Here is a 22,321-nt window from a genome sequence, read left to right on the forward strand (position 1 = left end):
ATCACAAAAAATGTTTATCTATGGAAGTTCCTAAATAATGCTATAATGATTCAAATTTCAAAGATTTAATTCCTCAAATGCTTTCAGTGACCAGAATCTGTAGGCAGACTGCTGTACATAACCGAGATGTATATCTCTGTCTGACTGTCTTTGCCAGACTGTTTTTTGAAACTGCAGTTGCTCTTAAGTTTACTTCAAGTATGAAAATAATCCTTTGCTTCTATTTTCAATGGAATATAAAAATTTTGCATAGTTTCAATAAAAAATAAGCCTGAAGGCTGAAATGATAGTCCATACATATGAATTTAGAAAGCTCAGGTGAAATTGCTTTAACTTCAGTACCAATAGAGTGTGTTTGATGCTATTATCTGATGAAACTTTATCAGCAGAGAATTCCATTAATTTTTACACTATCTCATTCCCATTTTGGTATTCTTTTTCAATCTTAAAGCTGGTTAGGGAAGTTTTTCCATTATATTTTTCTAACTTAGCTTCAAGTAAGGAGCAATGTCCTGTTCAAGTCATAGATAGTAAAGTGAAAAAAAGTACTTAATTTATATCCAGGAAAACAAAAAGAAACATCTTATCTTCTGTGCTGGCATTAGAAATTATGGTCTTTCTTTTTGGTATTACAGTGTCACAAGCCACAGGTTTTTTCATTCTAGCTCTTCAGGTGAAAAATTTATTTCCATGTCTGACAACTAACTTTGGTGAGCTGCCAATACATGACCTTGACTTCTGAAAAAAATTTCCAGAAGGAGCCCAATATTCATATAGATTCAGAACCTGCATTCCTGGAGACAGCTTTGCCCCATTATTTTAGCACATTGTGGAGTTTAAAATCTCTTTTGGCATTAGAACATGTGTTGGGCTTTGTTGGATCTTCAGGTTGTGCAACCTATGGAAGGAGATTGGAGCAGGAAAGCACACATGTCAGTGTGGTATAACAAGTCTGTATGAAGGTTTTGTTGAGTTTTATAAGACTTGTAATTAAGCAGGACAGTGAACTTATTCCTAAGCCCTCATTGTTCAATTTGATTTGAGCAAGGCATGGTTGTTTGTGTGGACAGTGCTGTGTACCCCAGCTCAGAATTGCAATTACCAGGGAGGATGTTTGAGCTAGAAAACCATGATGAGTGAAGAGATTTGTCTTTTTGTAAGTTTTGCTCTCTGTGGGAGACTGTCCTTCTCTTTGCAGCAGCCTTCGTTTTCTCTGTCTGCTTCAAACTTCTTTTCATTGAAATCGATACCAAATGTTGACTTTGTTTGAACAGTACTACAGCCCCAAAATAAGGCCAAAGTCAAATGAGAAAAAATATTGCTTGCAACTTCAAAATTGATAGTAATTTAACAGTTGTTACTTGTAATTTACAATTACAGGCCAGATGTTTATTCCTGTTCAATAAGCAGTATATAATATTATTAATGACTTAGTCCTGGAATTAAGTCTTGAAGCCACATTCAGAAATTATGCTACTTAAAAATATTTTTCATTTTAAAATCAGTTTGAGTTCATTGATTCAGGCAAAAAAATAAATAGAACAATGATTTCTCCCAGAAAATTTTGCCAATTTCAGATACTTTAGGTCTCACAGTCTGTATTTCACTGTCTCAAATTGTCATTTGTCACAAATGCTGCAATCTAATGCTTAAATTCCCTCACTGGAGAACCTGATGTTAAAAATGAAGTTACCAAACAATCTTTCCCAAAACTGTTACTTCTAGAATTAAAATCTCATATGAGATATTTATTTAGCTCTAGACATCTGCTTGACCCACTGACCTCTAGCCTGGCAAAGAATTTCCAGTGAGACCCTATTGTACCCAGTACTGACAGTATCACTTTTTTTACGATGGTTAAGTCCTGTGCAAACAGAAAGATACAGACTTTCTGCCTGAAAAGTCACAGTCCTGGTCTTCCAAAAAATTGAGTACTATAAAATAAGCAAGGAGCAATTGCTTACAAATAAACAATTTTTTCCAAGGAACTGTCAATGCAACTTTTGGGAAAGCAACCCCAAGTTAAATAAAGATGGAGCACTGGTGAGTTTTGCTAAGAAGGATCTACACATTGCTGAGTATCCAGCACCCAGACCAGCTCCAAAACAATATCATCACTTCATTGTCTTTCCTTTGAAAATAAAAGCTGAAATGCGAATGCAGTGTAATGGGAGTTAAAATTACAGCACTAAAGATAAGTCATTGATTTTCAACACATCAAAGCAGAAGATTTATAAAATAATTCCAAGGTCCCTTAAAGTGGGGTTTAGACTCTTTTGTATATCTGCTGGTAACTCCTTAACTATCTCACCAGAGCAGAGCAATTTGACAGTTTTCCAAACAATAGCTATAGAGAGAAATTAAAATAAGGTGCATGTGGTAGGAACAAGAAATGGACCCTTTAAATAACTTTAAGCCATTCATTTTAATGAAAAGCCTGTTGCTGCTTTATTCTAGAAGAGATGCAAAAAAGTCTTAATCTTCCAAGTAGAATCTTTATTCTCATCTAAGCTTTGCTTCATGTTTTAATCAGCAGCATTTGATCACATAGAAACAAACATTTCCCGTTCTTTCGGGTAGCAGATATTAGTCAAGATTTGCTTGATATATATGGTACTTGTAGCTTAAATGAGGACCTAAATTATAAAATATGGAAAATGCAATATAAAATCTGTTAATTTTTTAAATGAACCCAAACAGCTAATTTTGTTACGGTATGTCACTAATACTTTCCTTGCAATTGAGGGAGTGAAATATGATTGCCTAGGGTCAGAGTTCAGAGCTTTGGCACTCTCCCGAGGTACTTGGGTCTTTCCCCAGGATCTCTTTTGTACAGGTGGGATCCCTGATTGCAGCAAGTTTCCATACCAAGACAAAGTACAAATAATTTATTTCATGTGCATATTTCAGAGTGTCTTTAGTTAAACATCCTGCAGAATAGTATTGAAGTTCTTCCACCCTGGTACACAGACAACTGACCACTGTCAAGCCACTGTTGATCCCTTTGTGGGCAAAGAATTTAAGAAGAGAAGTGTCCCATGCAGTAATAGGAGAGTGCAGCCCACAACATACACATCCATTGGCATCAGGTGAGAGACACCAGAGGTCATCAGAAGCCACAGAAACCTTCTGCCAAACTGTTCAGAGTGAAGATGGCCTTCTGCTGCTGATCTGCTGCTTTGCCTCCAGAAGGTCTGTGGATGCATAGATCAACAGGGATAGCACTCGTGATGGGACCAGGGGTCACTCATTTCAGAAAGCTAACATAGGATACAGCACCCCCATGTGCTACGCCTGCATCTCTTGAAACATGAGCACTGCAAACCAGGTAAATGCCGTGTATCCCTCTTGAACACAGGAATGCTGGCAGTGCCAGGATACTTTGTTACATCCTTGTGGCTGAATCATCAGATTGAGAAACTGGTTCAGTATCTGTCATCAGACTAAGGAGTGGGTTCAGCATCTGTTAGCAGAAGTCCTATGAGTCCCAGGTAGTAGCTGGGACCTTGTTTCAAGAGCTCCAAACGACTGTTGTTCTCTCATCATCTTGTATGATTTATGCATCTGAATTTCCCTGTGAAAGTCAGTGTGTTGGCTTTAGCCCAATCCTTTCTGATTATGTAAAAGCAGCTCTTGGCAAGGATTCCACATTATGTTTTAAGTCCTCTTCTGACTTCTGCGGTTTGTTGGCCAGAATGGAATAAGTGTTTTGTCTTTTATGCTGCCTTTCATGTCAAAGGTAATGTTCATAGTGCAGTTCATGCACAGATTATTTTTTCCACTTATGTTCTACTTTTCCTGGCAGAACTCATGAAAGTAAAGCCAGGTTTGTGTTGCTAATGATTGAAGACCAAGTTAATGATCCAGTTATGGATATCAAAACTTTTGAGTCAAAATCTAGATGCCACTGAGAAAAGTGATACCAAAAACAGGATTCAAGATCTGCCCATTAGCCTAAGTGCCATTGAAGCATTGTACCAAAGCTGGTTTTACTGGACATAGATCAGGTCACACAAGCAGGAAATGGCATAAAACTGTATTATGTGAGTCAGGAAATTAGTTCATTATTTGATTTTATCCCATTATTCTAACTTGAATATCATGTCAGCAAGCCAATCTAGTAGAATTATTCAACAGAGATGAGTGGCTGGGCAAGAGTTAATGGAGAAATTCAAGGACCAATTGTTGTTGCATCATAGAAGCAGCATGATTTTTCACATCCTCTCCCATTACTATCAGTATGATTACAGGAGATTGATGAAGAAATGATTGTCATGATTAAAACACTTCACAAAGCAAAATCCATACATTTGGTTATTGTCATTGACCACTCCCCATATTTTGATGACACTGGAGTATAAGTGGATTTCCATGTATTTGATACTGCCCAGGAACCACAAAAATGGAAAGTTTGCTATTTTATACCAGTTGCAGTAAATGAAAATATTTAATATAAAGGTATTTGGCAGCATGTACCCACTCCCCTGCCCAGCAGCTCCTCTGTCTGTGTGGCAGTGTGTAATTGCACATTGGTGATGGGATGCAGTGGGTATCCAGATGCAGCTTGCTGGGGGAGCATTTCTGAGGCTGTGCCTGAACAAGACTGACCCAGATGGATGCAGGGGCTGAGTCATTCTCTGCTTAGCAGCTGTTTGAACTGTACAATGTGAATGCATTTAATCCCTCTTACGGTGGTTCTTTCAGAACTCACTTCCCAAAGTAGCTTTTGTGGAGTTGTTAATTTGCGTGTTCATTTTAGAGTGGTTTGTTTGTTTTGGTTTTGGTTTGGGGATTTTTGTTTGCTTTGGGGGTTTTTTTGCTGTTTGTATTTTTGCTGTTTCTTTTGAAGTCTTTTCAAAGGGATTGTGGGATTCATGATTCGAACCTGGATTCCCAACTGTTTTCATTAAGAGGGAAGTTAAAGTTGAATGAGTTTGTCACGGTGTGATCCCTGGAGCAGAAATATAACCAGAACTCCAGAAGTCTATCTTAATTCCATAACAAAGGGCTGAGGATTTTGAGACATAATACAACCAGCTAGACAGGATGTAAAGCTTTGAGATAAATTCCATGTGAGTGTTTTACTGAAACAGTATGGGAAGCAGTTAGCACAATATTCACTGAAAGTAAACTAAATTTATATTGCACCAGATTTTCTGTTCTATGCTGTGGAACTCCTTGCTATCATTATAGCATTATGACTATATTTAAAGAAGATGGAAATAGTATCTTCTGGAATAAAATGCAAGGGTAAAAGGAAGTAAAGGATAGTGGGAAAATGCTAAATGTAGGGAAAGAAACTATGACTACAAGGTCTGGAAGAAGAAGTTTTAGGACATATAGGCACAGTAAAGCACGTTCTGCTATTTGTGTCTTTGCTGTGAACTTTACTATTAAACTGTACTATTAATTTCACAGTGACGTCTTCCTCATCAAAGGATTGGTTTTTCTTTCCTTGTAGATATGTGAAACACCTGCTCAAATGGGATCATTGAATGAAGTTACAAAAGCGGTATTTTCTTGCACATACTAATAAAAAATTAATTAATAAGAATCCCCAATATTTGAAATATTAAGGATATTTTTATCTTAATAATGCAAATATATACAGATGCTGTTTGCATGTAGGGAAAGAAACTATGACTACAAGGTCTGGAAGAAGAAGTTTTAGGACATATAGGCACAGTAAAGCACGTTCTGCTATTTGTGTCTTTGCTGTGAACTTTACTATTAAACTGTACTATTAATTTCACAGTGACGTCTTCCTCATCAAAGGATTGGTTTTTCTTTCCTTGTAGATATGTGCAACACCTGCTCAAATGGGATCATTGAATGAGGCTACAAAAGTGGTATTTTCTTGCACATCTAATAAAAAATGAATTAATAAGAACCCCCAATACTTGAAATATTAAGGATATTTTTATCTTAATAATGAAAATATATACAGATGCTGTTTGCAGTACACATAATATACATGGCTTTTGCATTGCATTTTTCTTGTGTATGTGCAATGTGTGAACTATGTGATATGTAAAACCAGATTTTCTCTAAGAAAACAGAGCTGGGCCTCTCACTTCCTTGGTGAAGCACTAAGTACAGTGCAGAAGATCCAAAATGCAGATATAACTAAAAATATTTTGATTGTTAAAGAAAAAAATATTCTTTAGTTGCTTTTTCAATTGGTGGTGTCTGAAAAACATACTTCATAGAAAGGTCAAGTGCTTCGTCAGGATGAATACTTGGCAAGCTTTAGGCAAAAGCTCCAAGTTAGTAATAAGCAAATAAAAGCCTGAGATCTTTCCATCACCAGAAGGCCAAATAAACACTTGGGGGGCAAAAGGCCTCAAGACATGATCTCTACAGATATCATAATAGCCAGGTTGTGTTAAATTCCCTACATCTTGAGATTTTATGCCTCTCTGCAGAACCTTACACACATACCCATAGACAGACATACATTTGGATTTAATGAGACAGTCAGGATGAGAAGCAACGTCAGCTGTAGCTGCTGTTGAAAAGACTGTTCTGACTTCTTTCCAGAGCCACCAGGAATCTTTTCTGAATCCCAGTACTCATCCAAATATGCTTCCCTTTTTTCCTCTATCTGCTCTATGAAGTACTTTCCATATGAAGGCCCTTTGTCTGGCAATGTAATTTATGGAAGAGATCGTCTATTCTTTTTCCACATGAAGCTTTAGATCATGGATGGATATTTGAAGTTTTTAACATCACAGAGAGTCTAAAATTTCAGGTCTTTTAATTTATTGCCAGTGAAATAAATACTAAAGTTGGCAACTTATGGTGAAACAGGAAAAATATTGCTGAGAATTACACACTGCTTCCAGGGGTTTATTTTGAAAAGTCTTACAAATAGACTGCTACATTGGAGGCATTTCTTTTCTTGTTTAACTTTATCATTTGTGATCTTGATTATCCTTTGTCTCTCTAGCTGGATTTGGTAGGAAGATTTGGGGAAACCCTAAGCCCAGCTGTTACATAAGCATCCAAGTTCCAGCTCTATATGCTAAACTATGAACAGTCCCCTGGCACCTGCATGGGTCTGGAATGTGCTCAGAGAGGAAAATTGACTCTATGTTTTCAGCTGACTCAAAACTTGGAGGCTTGTCCTTAGTGACTTCAGATGTCATTCTGGGGTTGGTTCTGAATACTTTGGGTACTGGAGCCAGAAATTAACTTCATCTGCCCCAGCGAAATAAAACCCTGCTAAAGACATTCTTCAGCCAGTGTACATCAAGACTTTACCGAAAGCAAACCTTGGCATAAGGAAGCATTTGGAGTTAGTTTTGGCATCCTTATGAAATACATTATAAGTGATTGTAATTGGACTTTGACTGACCTGCTTGAGAACTGCAGTGGGCCCACAGGCTTCCAGTGCTAACAGTGGAGCAGGTGAGAGCCAGACCACATGGTGCTTTACCCCCAGCCTGACTTGCTGGCCCTGGCTAACAAGATGCTTTTGAGAGGCCTTGATCCCCACTGGTGCCCACAAAATTAGGCTACACATTATTTGTCAGACTAGAATGTCATATACAAAATAGCACATGAAAAGACAACAAAATCAAATAAATAAACTTTAAAGTAATAACAGTAATATCAAATGAAACAGTGACATTGCCAAGAAGCCACTAAAAAAAAAGTCAGTATACCATTTAATGGGCTCTGAGGAGCCAACATAAGTGACAAGAAATCATTCCTATGTTAGTTCCTTTTCAAGGTAAGTAGGTTTGCTTCCCAGTGCTGTCTCAGAGCTCCACTCAACATGTGTAATGGAAGAAAAAAATTCCAGGGCTCATAGAAGGGCAGTTCTGCTGAAGCAGATGAGAACCTTAACACTTTGGAGGATCTGGCTCTGATCTTACTTCCTGAACCATGGACAGCAAAAGCAAAATGATAATCTGTGAGTCAGCCTAAACCCTCATTGTTGTCCTCAGAATGCAGGGTAGGAAGAGATCTTCAACAAATGCATCTTAATACACCAAGCTTAATTCACCAAGTTCTCAAGAACATATTCATGATAGCTCATCTTGGCAGAAAGATGCAGACTTACAGATCCAAAGCATCTTCTCTGCTCTTCCTGGCTGGGAAGGCTGTGGTGAAAGACCTTGTTCCTCCTTTGTACGGCTTTCTCATGCTTCACCATTTTTCTTGGTTTTTTGTTTTCTTGTTTGTTTTGGGGTTTTGGGTTTTGTTTTTTGTTGGTTTTTTTTTTTTTTTTAATATTACATCTGCTACTGATCTGCCAGAAAATTAAGCTTGTTTCTTGTTTGTTTTGGGGTTTTGGTTTTTGGTTTTTGTTGGTGGTTTTTGTTTTTTTTTTAATATTACATCTGCTACTGATCTGCCAGAAAATTAAGCTTTTTTCCATGGACCTGAATACTTGGGTTCCAGTAAAACCTCTGTGATAAGTGGTTGGTCATTCTTAGCCATGTGTATTTAAGATCTGTGGAAGGTATTGCTGAGACTCTGAACCCCACAAGTGGTTATGAAAATTCTTCTGCTTATTAATATTTATAAGCACAGAAAGAGGTCACCAGAGCTTCTGTTTGCATGGCTGGCAGCTGGTGTTCCTGAAAGGTCATCGTTAATATTGGTAGCGAGTAATGACCGACCTTTCAGCTCACAAGGGATATTCACATGTTTTAGCTACCATCTATTTTAGCTGTCTCCTGGTCTTGTTTTCCTGCAAACAGCATCTCATCTGTATTCAGCTGTTCCTCTGGGACACTTGGATGAACCCTGGACTCCAGACTGCAAGCCTGGAGCAATGTTTAGGACAAAGAACCAAGGCTTTTTATAAAATTTTCTTGGAGCATATGAGTGAGTTACACCAGTAATGACTTGTCTCACTGTTCAGGTGATTCCCATTCCCTCATCTGTATTCCTCACTAATCCTCTCTAATTTACAGATAAAAAGAGGAACCACAAAGAAAACAGCAACCTGCTCTCTGCAGGTCTTGGCAAAGACCCATTTTACCCTTTATTTTAACCTAAGCACTGTGAACTTCACCTGCCTAGTTATCATTGAAAGTACATCTCTTCATGTATGTTAGTCTGGAAGCCTTCCACAGAATTTTTAGTTGCTAATAACTACCTCTTGGGAAAATGTCAGTTCATAGTACTTTACTGTATGTAAATTGCCCTGCTGAACTTCTGAAATGAATGTGTAATGCCTTAGGGAGCAATGTGTAGATTTTACACTAATTGAAACTGGAAATTTAGATGGTTACATTCAATTTAACCTTTTATAGTAATGGTGCCATAATTCCTGACAGGGACAACACAATATCCAAGTACTACAGCTGTGATATTCAAATAATCTGTAATAACTGATGCAGATAATCTTATTTTTATTGATTTACCAGGTTTTTTTTCTTATATCCCCATCAATCACTACATTATTGTATCTTTGTTCATCTTTAGATTAGATGTGAAATATTTTAAAATGCAGTGATAGCTTTGGGTCACTTTTCTACTTATTGTAGGGTAGGTGTAATACAGAAATATCAGTGTTGCAGTAGATATAATAATTTAAAAGCATAAGTAAAGCAATATGTATCAGCAGAGGTAAAAAAATCTTTAGGTAAACCAACTGGTGTATTTTTAAAAGTTAATTGAGACCTCAGACACACAAAACCTTTTCCAGAGACTGTCACAAGAGCACCTGAATGTCCCAAAACTTGTCTCCTTCTATTAAGGAATTTAAAATACCCTCATAATTCCTTATATACAACCTTTAGAGACCAACAGTTATATACCCTGACCTCAAACCAAAATCATGATTTTTGTTCATTATTAGCAAAACTGCTGTAAAATCACAGACTCAAGAAAAATGCATTATTTCCACACAGACTCATAGTTTTTGAGGTAGAATTGAAACCTACATCCAGATGTAGCATGGGCTATTCCACCAAGTGAGAACAAAATGCTTTAAACATGTGTCATGTGCATTTGATTTAAAGCAATCTATTCACAGGATTTTCACACTTTATATGACTTATATAAAAACATTGACATAATAAGAACTTATAATATTTTTATTGGTTTTTTTCCCACTCCATAAAATATTCACTTGCTTCTAATAATTTATAGGAATGTATACGCTTAGGATAAAAATTTTAAAAAAATACCATTGGGAGTTTGCCTGAGGAATGATTGAATGGAAAACTGAGAGGGAACTGGCCGAAAATGACTATTAAATAACTGCTTTACTTTTCAGTGTGTGCTCTAACCAAAACAAAAAAATTTTGACAAAAAACTTAATATGTGAAATCAAGAAAGTATTGACCAAAACAAGTATTGATCCAAGAGGGAAGACTATAATGTATGAGGTTACATTTATCCAATTACTTGAAGAAACTATTAAATAACTGCTTTTCTTTTCAGTATGTGAAAAGCAAAAAGAAAAATTTTTGACAAAAGCTTAATATGTGAAATCAAGAAAGTATTGACCAAAACAAGTATTGATCCAAGAGGGAAGACTATAATGTATGAGGTTACATTTATCCAATTACTTGAAGATTCTTCCAGTGTGACACAGAAAGAATTAGGTAATTGGAAAAATTACCTGACATTCACCTCTTACCCTGTAGTTTTTCTTACTTCTCCCTAACTCTTTAGTGTGCTTCCAAAGTCCATCCAGGTCTGCCTTGTCATTGTATTCTTGCTCCACTGAACTCAAGTATTTGTTAGAGTATTTTTAAATACATTTACAGGCATGTTTGGTATGTAAGGTCTAGGCTGTAGGTACAGTACAGTTGGTGTGGTGTTCCACCTAAAGTTATAAGGCAGCCATGGATATGGCTTTTTCCTTAACTCAAACACTTTGACTGAAACTGTATAGCACGTTTCAGTTTCTTTAGCAATGTGTATTTAGCTGTACCCTTACAATTCTCCTTTTAAATGACACTAATATTAATCTTACCCACAAAGGTGATAAGGACTGTGAGAGCTGTATTCCCTGTTAAAATATTCTACAGAGAAAGAATAATTCTAAATTTCTGCTTTAATTTTGCAGGCTGTGCAAAAGATTTTAGTCTGACATAAATGTGTGCAATTCTTTTGAAACCTTTGTTTTACAGCAGTGTAGTATTCATCCCAAGCTTTTGGTTGTGTCCAGGCCGTACTGTCTCCAAGAGTAGATAATTGCATATTTTCTTATTGTACAAGCCCTGCTGCAAAGTGCTCCAGAAATTGCAAGCACTTTTCAAAAGATATTTCACAGCTGGGCCTAAAAGGCTAAAATTATACTACTGTGCTACTGTGTGACATGCTAAGCCAGAGATTCATAATGATGCAGCAAAATGGCAAGGAAGTGTTCTGATTTGAGGAACGTTCAGTGATGAACTAGGAATTCCTGCAGTGTGCTTGCTTTCATCTGTTGAACGTGGACCAGTGGCCAAAGCTGCTTCATTTAGTCCCACTCTCCCAGCACTCTGAATAGAAGGAATGCTCTGCTATACATTTTATTCCTCTGCTTTGTTACACAGCTTTCCGGGGGTTTTTATCCTTCTTTGTTCTTTGTTTAACATTGTAACATTTCCTGGCACTTAGCAAGATTATTAAAACATTGCTGATTTTATCTTGTTATCCATTACTGAAAGCAGAGCTCGTAAAATCCTGAGTGTTGCTTCAGAATCGTAAGGTTTGCATTAACTTCAGTATTTCAAATTTGATTGTAAAAACTAAAAAAAATGAAAGTCTTCATCATCAGGTATGCACATTGTGACATGACAGCTGTATCCTGGGCTGCATCCAAAGCAAAGTGGCAAGTCGATTCTGCCCCTCTGCAGGCTCTGATGACACTCCAGCAGGAGTGCTGCATCCAGCTCTGGGGGCCCCAAAGTAAGGAGGATGTGAACCTGTTGAATGAGTCCAGAGGAGGTTATGAAGATGATCAGAGAGCTGCAGCTGTCTCCTATGAAAAAAAACTGAAAGAGCTGGAGGTCTTGAGCCTGGAAGACAGAAGGCTCTAGGGAGACCTTGTTGTAGCCTTTCAGTAGCTAACAGGGTCTTACAAGAAAGATAGGGAAAAGTTTTCACCAAGGTCTGTAGTCACAGGAAAAGGTCAATGGTTTTAAACTGAAAAAGGTGGATTTTGACTGTGTATTAGGAAGATTTTTTTTTTTAATTTTTTTTTTTACTGTAAGGGAGATTAAATGCTGGAACAAGTTGCCCAGAAGTTTTGGATGCCCCATCCCCCAGTGTTCAAGACAAGGCTGGATGGGGCCCTGAGCAACTTGGGCTGGTAGAAGGTGTCCCTGCCTATGGCATAGGGGTTTTGACCTGGATGATATTTAAAGGTCCCTTCCAGCCCAAACCACTCTATGATCCTTTGTGGCTGCTGAGAGCCTGATGTAATTCTTATGTGTGCAATAATCATTTTGTAACAGTGAGATTATTTCAAGAGTGTATCCTCTGAACTGTGATAGAAGGCAATGAATTCGTTTTCCAGAGTCACCGTGTAATTCACTCTCTGTCCTGCATTATGGCTGAAGTAAAAGCATAATTTCATGTGTTGTTTCTTCTTTCACTGCAAAAGCATAAGTCACTTTTCTTTTAATTTCAATTCCACAAAAGCTTAAATTGATCTATGCAGGGGCAGATGTGCTGTTATTATTCACCATCTCCTCCATCTCTAAGCCTCTTCCTTTAACCACTTTTTGACCAGAGCCTGTGGTGCAAAGGCATAAAACCTTGATCCTCGGGCACTATTTCTGGGTAAAATAGTATGATACTGCCAAATTCAGAGAAATGCAACATGGTACAGAGGCTCCTGTAGATACCAAACTCCAGAATTGCTTGGTATGCAACTCTTCACAAAATGCTGTTAACATTTTGGGCTAAAATACTTCATAGAAGACATTTGCAAATGACTAAAACAAAGTTTTTAGAAACTAATTACAGAGTCTGGTTTGTGTAAGTATTCCAAGCTTTTTCTGCCAACAAATCTGCTGATATACTTTGCTAGTCTCTTCCTGAAATTTTCTTTGCTTTTATTTGCAACCTCATAAAATCCCTTGTCCTACAGCCAAAAGGGTCATTAGCAATGGCTTCCTAAGCTCTGAAGAAGTAGGGGAGTTTTGGCTCGTGTGGTTTTTTTGGCTACTAACAAGCAGTAGGTATCACCCTTAATTTACAGTCATTAGAGGATGCAGAAGTGCTACACCCACCCTTTCTACATGTAATACAAATGAGATTTGTATCAGAGCTCAGCCAGATACCTCAGCACACCCCTCCTAAGTTATGCCCTGGCAGGTGGAAGGAATCAGCTCCTCTAATTCCTTTGATGCTTTACTACCTTTTGTTTCATAAAATGTTCACTCTTTCCTGAAAATATTTTGGATAATTAGGCTTGTATATTTTTAAAGTCCTAGAAAAATAATTCCTATTCAAAGTGTATGTATTGTCTTTTTTGTTGCTGTTTTTTCAAAGTATATCTGCCTCTGTTGTATTACCCAGTCTAAGAACTTCTTACACTGGGTAATACAACAATGCAATAAACTTCTTCCCTTCCATCTTCAGTTTCCTCACTGGTGTGTATGATCACATCGGCTGCTCAGATATGTAATGTGGGGGCTCAAAACTTTGTAATCACCTTAAAAATAGACACAGACAAGTCTGTAGCTACTTTCTTCCTATTTTCATCTGGTTTATTGGAAAGGATTTGGTTAAAGGGAAACCTAAGTTAAAACAACCCCTTTTTGTTGACTGGTTTTAAATAGAAAAATGAAGTACCAAGGGTTGCAACTCCCATGCAATCCAAATGAATCAATAAAGCAGAATTATTTGGTCATTTCCTCTGTGTAAATCTGAAATTGCCTATTTGCCATGGCTGATAGTTTCAGTTTGTTAACACAGCACACATCAAGATGCAGTTCACAATCTCCACCAGGCGAGCTAATGGAAACTGTGATCTGTCACAATAACTGAGTAGTCATCACACAACTGAGCATTTGGGTTTCCAAGACTCCCAAAATGAATTAGATAAGCTGCAAGTGCCCTAGATACCTGCGGTTTTAATGTTGCAATATCTTTATGTGCCTGACACCAGAAACTGAGAATGTGGAATTTTTATTTCTCAGGGGATTCCTGTATGAAAAGGAAGGTTAGACAAAACATTGTGGTACTGTACAAAGAAAAGGCCACAGGGAGTGCAGGAGTAGAAGACAGTAGATACATCTCCTGCCTTGCCTCAACTCCCTGGACACTTGACTAGAGGATGTAAGAAGACCTGTCTCTCTGCCTGGGAGGTCACCAGTTTTTGGCATATGAGAAATAACTGAGCAGCAATCACGATTTCTGTTGGAAGTAGCAGGAGATCCTGGTTCCACTTAAACCATTTCAAGACTATTGTGGGCTAATGGCTAGAGAATATTCTGGGGAAATAGGAGGGACTGCCTCTACTCCCATCTCAGGCATGGGGATTAAACACCTGGCATTTCTTCTCCTGGTGGGGTTATAACTACAGTTCAAGTTTGCACAAGACCTGGAATTGTAGAAGGGTGATGTACGGCTCACTCCTGCCCCAAAGCAGTAGCCTAAATTAGGAACCCAGGGATAAAATGTCCCACTGGGAGTGAGGGGATAATTTTAATACCTTCCTCAAAACTGTCTGCATGTTCAGCTACACACACCCACCTGAAACTTCCTCCCTGGACGCAAAATCCTTAAACGCTCAGCAGCAGGATCTGCTGGCTTGCCTGTGCCTTGCTCAGTGGTGTGTGCCCAGTGTTTCCCAGTCCAGTGTCAATGCAGGCAGAGCAGGTTGGTGCCTTCTGTGATGAGTAGCAAGGCACTCCCCAGGAGAGTCTGCAAGCCTTATCTAAATAAGAAAACATAAAGACCTTGTGGTTTGAGGTGTTTACCCAGCTAGTTACCCAGAGAAAGCTGCATGGAGTGGAAAAGAAGCTCCCAAAGAAACTTGCAGCCTAGTAGGGAGGTTGCAAGAGACATTTCAAAAATTCTGAGTATAATAAACGCACTGAAAAAGAGATTTTTGTACTGCAGTTCTGTACTTAGCCACTCCTCAAATTCCTATTTTGAAAACCATTTTTAAAACCATTTCTTTATCTAAAGATACGTCAGATTTTAAAATTGTGCAGCTGAAAACTAATTTTCTGATCTCTTCATAGTGTGGTCCTATAGGGTGGCTGTGGAGTTAGCACAAGTCAGGTGGTCCTGAGCAGCCAGGAGAAGGCATGGAGAACCTCCTGTGGGTACTGCCCACGTGTGCTTGAGTCGTGGTGTGAGCACACACTGGGGAACAGACTCATTTCTGCTTCCTCCCTCTGTTCCTGACAGCACAGCTTCAGAGCTGCCCAGCCATCCTTCAGCTGCAAGCAGGCTGCCCATGGGCTGTAGTGTCCATGTGAAAAAAGTTGATCCTTCTAACACAAAAGACCAAAAACAGCAGGCACTTGAGCATACTGCTTTGCACATCCCAGCCTGTCTGGCATGTCATACCTGAACCTGGATCACTGGAGATGGGGTCAGAGCCATGGAGGTGTTGGTTTCTTCCTCTGTCTGGAGGCTGACAGGGTCCATCTCCTGGGGTTCCCCTTGTGTGAATCTTTCTGCCTCCCTGTTGTTTCTGCCCTGCCCATTTACCAGTATTTTGTATTTGCATGTACCTTTTAATTTCAATGAGATCAGCCAATGATCAATTCAGCCAATTTCAATTGATCAATTGAGCCCATGTCAATGATGCCAGCCTAAGTGTGCTGTAGTGTTATGGGCCAGTCTTATAGTTAAAAGTACAAAAAAATTCTTCTTAGTCAAGGGCTTTATAGTTTGATAGTTAAAATATCCTTGTTCAACTATTCTTTAAATTTTTGCCAGTGGAAAATATTTCTGTGAAAAAGAAAAAACGTGCTGGATTTTATCTGGCATGTCAGCCATTCCTGTGGTTCAAGCTGGCTAAAATAAAAAATGACTATAAATAAATAGACTAGCTAAGATTCAGCATGGGAAATAGCTCTTACTCATTTACTCATATGTACTATTATATGGTGCAGTCATTTAATTAACACAAGGGAAAATAATGTATTAAATATTTTGCAGATTTTTTTTTTAATTAGGAGAGACAGGAGCAAGAAATATTTTAAATAGCTCTTTCAATATACCATAACAAATGTTCAGAAAATCTCATGACGATAAGATTTACCTGCATCTACAGCTGTAACCCAGACTGGTGCTGCAGGCACTCTTGGCACAAAGTGCAGGAAAAGTAGACATACAGGAGGTAAATTCAGCTGATTTTCATCTTGTTTATGCTTTCTAGTTCACAGTATCGTGTTAATCTCTGTGCCCTTGGTAGGAACTGTTGTGTATTTTAAAGCTATTGACAGTTTGTAAGATAAAGTGCTCCTTTTGCCTACTTGATACTAAATCCCTACAGATGCAGCAGAAGTGATGATGCTAACAAGAACAGAGGCACCCACTAGACTGGCTTTACACCATGCTGCAGAACACTTTACAGTACAGTGTGTAACTGGATGAACAACATACTCAGGCTTGTACTCACTGTACAGATGTCCAAGAGTCATTGTTTATATGTTCTTCATATATTCTTATTGTCAGTTTGAGCCAATGCAGACTGCAGGGAAGAGCCTGGAAAATATGCAGACAATTCCAGGCATTTTTCTCTGATCTAGATGTCCAGTTTTTGCTTCAATTGAGTTGTCTACCATGAATTAATCAAATACAAGTTTGTGGCCCACATTGTATCTACATGTTATTTCTGTATCATTTGTATTTTGCATTACTTCTGACACAGCAGAATGGTTCTGGGAAGATTCAGACAGTAATAAGACTACTTTTTATTAGAGACAAATCCTCTGAGCCGTCTTTGCCATCACTTTATATTTTATGTAATCTCAGTGACACATGACTGCAACATCTGCTGGACACATGACTGGATCACATGTGCTACATTGAAGTGGAAATGCCACACCTTTATTACAGTTTGACATTACATATTTCTGACCCAGATGAGAACAATATTTCATTTCCCCTCTAAAAAGGGGTGTTCTTCCAGATCATTTAAAAATGAGAATAGCTGTCACAATGCTGTTGCTGAAACGAATGTTACACAAGTCATTGTATTATTCACTCCATGTCAACTAGACAAAGCATCCAAGTCCCTGTGCCTTTTTCTCATTAAATTAATGGGCTTCAAATGTGTAGGGTGTTCAGAGGATTGTTTGTCCAGGTAGAAAACACCTAACTCCTAGTTTTTAAGCTGTCTGAAAAATGAAGGTGTGTGAGTGCTCACTGTGTTACTGTGACTGAAGGTGTTCACAGCCACATGGCCTGTGTTGCTCAGCACATACACCATGAGTGGTCTGTGAGACATCAGAAGGCACAATGTGCAGTGACAAAGTCTGCATTTCTCATTTAATACAGAACTTACATTTTTGCAAAACTTAAAATGATGTGTTAATGCAAAGAGCTTTGCTTTCTTGAACTCCCACAACTGTGAAGCAATAAGATTATACTCGGTGGCCCATGGATATTTTTTCTAGAGAGGCGGGAGAAGTGTTGAAGTAGGAAAAACCCAGAAAACCAAAAAGTTGCTGATCCAGTTCCCTTCAAACCTGTGGAGTCGTGTCCATGCTCTGCCTCCCCAGTACTTTGTGCTGAAGCACTCATGCTCGCTGGCCTGAGCCTTACCCTGCTGTGTGTCTGTCTATCCACAGCCCAGCCACCCAGCTGCGTTATGGAGCGTGTAATCCCAGCCTGTTGTGCCCAGCTTCTCTTTTCCTGCCACATGGGCTTGTTCATTTGGCTAGAGATTACTCAAACCCTGGCTTTCCCTAGCTCCACAAATATGTCTTTTGAGCTGCTATTACATTTATTTGCACACTGTATCTTTCTGGGTTTTGCCAAGTCAGATTGTTCATTGGTCTGCAGCTCTATATTATGTCAGAAGCAGCTGAAAAAGGACAACCAAGTTAGCCTCAGCTGGCAAAGACACAGGGTTTAACACAGATCTGCTGCTGGTGACCCAGTAACATGGAGCTGTACCCCACACTATCTGTACTCACCACCAGGGATTCACAGAGGAGACTAAATTTAAAGTGTACCAACCTCCAAGTAGATCAAACTTGAGCACATGTAAGACTGGGGGTGCTCAAATAACCACACACACAGAGTCTAGACTGTCTAAAAATGTGCTCATGCATACACAAAGACAAGGAATTTATTGTAAAAGGAAAAGTCCGATAATGCTTTTATTTCTGTTGTTTAATTCCCAGAAAGGTCATCTGCAACGTGTCTCTCCAAGAAGACTCCACAATGAGAAAAACAACCCAGAGTTGCTTCTTACTCATCATCCTTCTAACTGTAAGTACAAGAAAACTGCACTGCTCATGACACCCGCTGTGTTTAAACTTGTGGTGATGTTGAGAAAAACGAGTACCAAGTTATACTTGTTATACTCCACAGGTGAAGGAAGAGTTTCCTTATTAACAAATTTCAAAAGAAGTTTAATAAGATTACCTAATAAAAGTTTGAACTTGAAAACATTGTTTCTTGGTGAGACAGAACTGCAATTCTGAAGAGGGTTATGCATATGAATTTTTATTTCTGCGTTTTACATGCTACAGCATATAATGGGAACATGTGTGTTTGAAAACTGCCTTTAGTGTTGTTTTGTGACATAAACTGACTTAAATAGGGACAGATTTTCACTGTTTATAGTTGATCTGCTACTAGAAAAGCAACCAAAATGAAAAATAATCTTATAAGTCTATTTATTACTTCAAATGTTATTTTCAACTGTTTTATATCAACATTACATTTATTTTAATGTAGGCAACATGGTTGAGTAATTGTGGTTCTAAACATGTAGTAAATTAATTTCTGCTTGGTTAAATACCTCTCACATAAATTGAATCCTTTTGTTGAACTCTACTTATGAAACCTCAAATTATTATTGATCATCATAAAATCATAGATATTACAGGCAGTCAGAATTGAGAATACTGCCCAGAACATAAGTTACAGAATGAGCATATGTCTGAGTGATGCTACTGGGAGCAAGCACCTCACTACCCTGGTGTGGTACGAGTGATTTGCATGATGTCTGCCACCTTATTCCCCATCTAACTCTAGCCCTGTGCTCCTGAAGAAAGCTTTCTTCGTCTTCTTCTTCTTCTTCTTCTTCTTCTTCTTCTTCTTCTTCTTCTTCTTCTTCTTCTTCTTCTTCTCCTTCTTCTTCTTCTTCTTCTTCTTCTCCTTCTTCTTTCTCCTTCCTCTGTTTTGTTGGTTAGCTCCTCCTGCCCCTCTGGTTCTCGTCTTCTTCTTTAACATCTGAATGTGAAATACCTCTGTGCATCTCCTCATCAAATCCCTTTGTAGAAGCAAAAGAAACTCACATGCTGTAGAAAATATGTTGGAGACCATAAGCAACTGCTCTACCTGGTTTACTTATTGGTTTGTACCTCTCCTCTCAGCCTAGCAGAGTTTGTCCACAATGCTGTTTGCCACTTAAATTCATATAGATAAAAAAGGAAAGGAAAGTAGAGAACACTAAGAGAATGATGGATAGAGGGAGGTAAAAAGAAAACAATTAGATGAGATCATGGACAATCCAGGAGAACTGCAAAGAACGCATTACTTCAGTAAAATATTGAATTCATGGTTCAGGATTAGAACCCTCTATCAAAGAAGAGCTGAAGAGATGGAGAAATAATTGAAGAGAGTTAATACATTTCTGCTAACTTGGTCCCAAAAGAATTTTTCCATAATTAGTTAATGATTTGAGGAATCATTTCCATTCATAAGAGCAGTCTTCTACCCTGAGGTATACTAGAGTATTTTGGTGTTTGTGACCATTTAGGTTGGCTGTTCTACCTATCTTCCAAGGGTACATGTGACTGCATTGGCTATGAAATCACCCATGGTCAGAAATGTCTGCAACAAAGCGCCTGAGAGAGACCAGCCTTCTTCTGGTTTGAATCTCATCTGATCTGCATAGCTTGATAGGGGTCTTGACAGAGAACAGCAATACTTCCTATAAAAAGCCAATGCCAAATGAAGAAATAGATCCAGCTTATTTTGCTCCCAGTCAAGTGACAGGACTGTAAATATTCAGATAACTAAAATTGTCAACAGCACTTCTGAGCACTTGAGGTGCTTTGACCTACAGCATGGGTTTGTAGGTCAGCCCTGGAGGACTGATGCTTGCCCTGTTGTCCCCAGATATTTTAAATCTCTCACCCATGAGAGCATGTGTGCAATGTTAGATCTGTGCTCATTCCTGCAGCACTCCAGGGGGAAAATTTCTTTTAAAAACTCTTCAGTGAGATCCACATCTACATTCATTTTAAATATCTTTGCACCAAAGAGCACTTCATATTCTGACCTCAATGGATAATTTTCACTCTTCCAATCTCGATGTGCTTTCTTTCCCCACTGCAGTGGGCATACTGTGCTCTACTTTGACATCTCTTAGGTTAATTTCCCTTTTGGTAGAGAAGAAGCCACAGTCACAGAAGTAGACCACAAACAAGCTCTTTCCATCATGAAACTTATCCAGAATCCTGCAGTGAGATTAAATATGAAAAATATTTTGCCTCAGTCATTTTTCCAAAAACTTCCCCATCTGCAGATGGTAGAAGCCATTAATTTGTTGTGTTTTATTTATGGTTTGTAATGGGTAAAGGGTGTCTCTCTTTCAAAAAGGCTGTTCCCACTCTGTTGGTTCTTCAAATCACTCCGTTGTTCCAAGATCTGTGAGACATGTCAGCCACTATTTGAGGCTGAGGAAAATACAGAAATTAAGGTGATTTGCAACACAGACCTGAGTGATCTCCCATCCCTCTCCTCTACCCACCCCACAAGACACCCTCTAGATCTCTTTTCTTTGATGACTTTTGTGGTCTTCTGTCATCCTGTCATTTGTGACCTGCACTCCCAGTTGGTCACTGTGAGCTGTTGCAAAGCAACACAGCCCACAGCCCTGGGGTCCTTGTTTTCTCCTCTGGGCTCCAGGCTCTCTGTTTGTGCTCTTTGGTCCACTGTAGGTGCTAGTGGTTCCCCTGTGGTGGTCACCCCTATTGAGTAGGGGAGACCCTTACCTGAAATCTCTTTTCTTAGTGTAGCTGTGATTCCCTAACACAATCTCAGAGCTGGAGCACACACTCTATATAGAGTTAGTGCTTTGCAGAAGCCTTCCTCAGATTCTTCTTATATTTCTCCTTCAATTTCTTGTCACAGACAAAAAGTTAGTTACTTGGTGTGCACAGACACTTCCTTCCCACCACCTCCTTTAGACTCATCACCAAGGGCTTTTGATACCTTCTGATAGAAACCATCTCTTTTATGCATGTATTTTTTTACATAAAATTGATAACACTTCCATGTACAGATCCATAATAACCCGTCTTTACAAAAAAAAAACCAAAAAACCTGAAGCGTCAGTTGTTCCAAAACCTTATTTAGAAATACAAGCAACTCCCTATTGGCTTCCTCTTTGATGGATTCCCTTGCTTTTGGATGCAGGATAATACATCACCATATAGTCCTCTAATATAAAAAGCGATTTCCACTAGAAAATGTAATTCTTCATTATGTCATAGTTCACTTTAGACCGATGGTCTCTAGTTTTTTGCAATTATTGAGAGCCACAGAATGTGACTGAGATTTGTTTCCTAAAGTACGTGAGCCCTGGTATGCTGGAGCAATTAGTTCATGTCCTCAGTGCACATTTCTCTTCACAAAAAAGATGGAGCATCACCACAGTGTGCCCAGCAGCATCAAACTTCTGAGAATGAGGAAAAAGTAGAAGGTTTGGGTCTCTTTCCTGCGTGACTGATCAATTTTTCAGGACATTGACGGAAGAGACCTCTATTATCTACTTTATTTTCTCAAGTAAGAACTGTGCCTACAAATGGCCCTGGAAATAAGGATTGATGAAGTGTACACATATTCCAATTTTGTGTCCTGAGCCAACCACAACATGCATAGTAAGGACTAAATAGATGCTGCAGCTGAAGGCCACACTATTTTCAATTAGGCCCACTAGACCAATATTGTATTTTAAAATAAATTCATTTGAAGCAAAAAAAAAAATAATAATAAAAAAAAATTGTGCACGTTCACTGAGTCCAAATCTGTTAAATTGTTACCAAGCCCTAGTCACAAAGATACTCAGAGTCTGGTACTTCTTTCCAACACCTAAAAGACTTAATCATTCCTGTTCACACAAAACACTGAGAATTAATTATATGAAAACCTAAATGTAATTATTCGCTAATTGCATACACTGGTGTATTTTGGAACACAGCTGTGGTAGGGT

At 38.6% G+C, this 22,321-nt stretch overlaps 1 protein-coding gene across 2 annotated transcripts in view; it reads left to right on the forward strand.

Annotated features, from left to right (window-relative positions):
* The window catches only part of CALCR (calcitonin receptor), a 166,299-nt gene that overhangs the window by 76,142 nt on the left and 67,836 nt on the right, over positions 1-22,321 (forward strand). For both annotated transcript variants that reach the window (XM_039707364.1, XM_039707371.1), the window contains exon 2: positions 18,276-18,363. In XM_039707364.1, coding sequence (XP_039563298.1) covers positions 18,276-18,363 — 88 coding nt within the window. The remainder of the gene's footprint in view (positions 1-18,275; positions 18,364-22,321) is intronic.

This window comes from Passer montanus, unplaced genomic scaffold, assembly GCF_014805655.1.
Source record: "Passer montanus isolate IOZ18808 unplaced genomic scaffold, ASM1480565v1 scaffold10, whole genome shotgun sequence".
Classification (NCBI taxonomy): domain Eukaryota; kingdom Metazoa; phylum Chordata; class Aves; order Passeriformes; family Passeridae; genus Passer; species Passer montanus.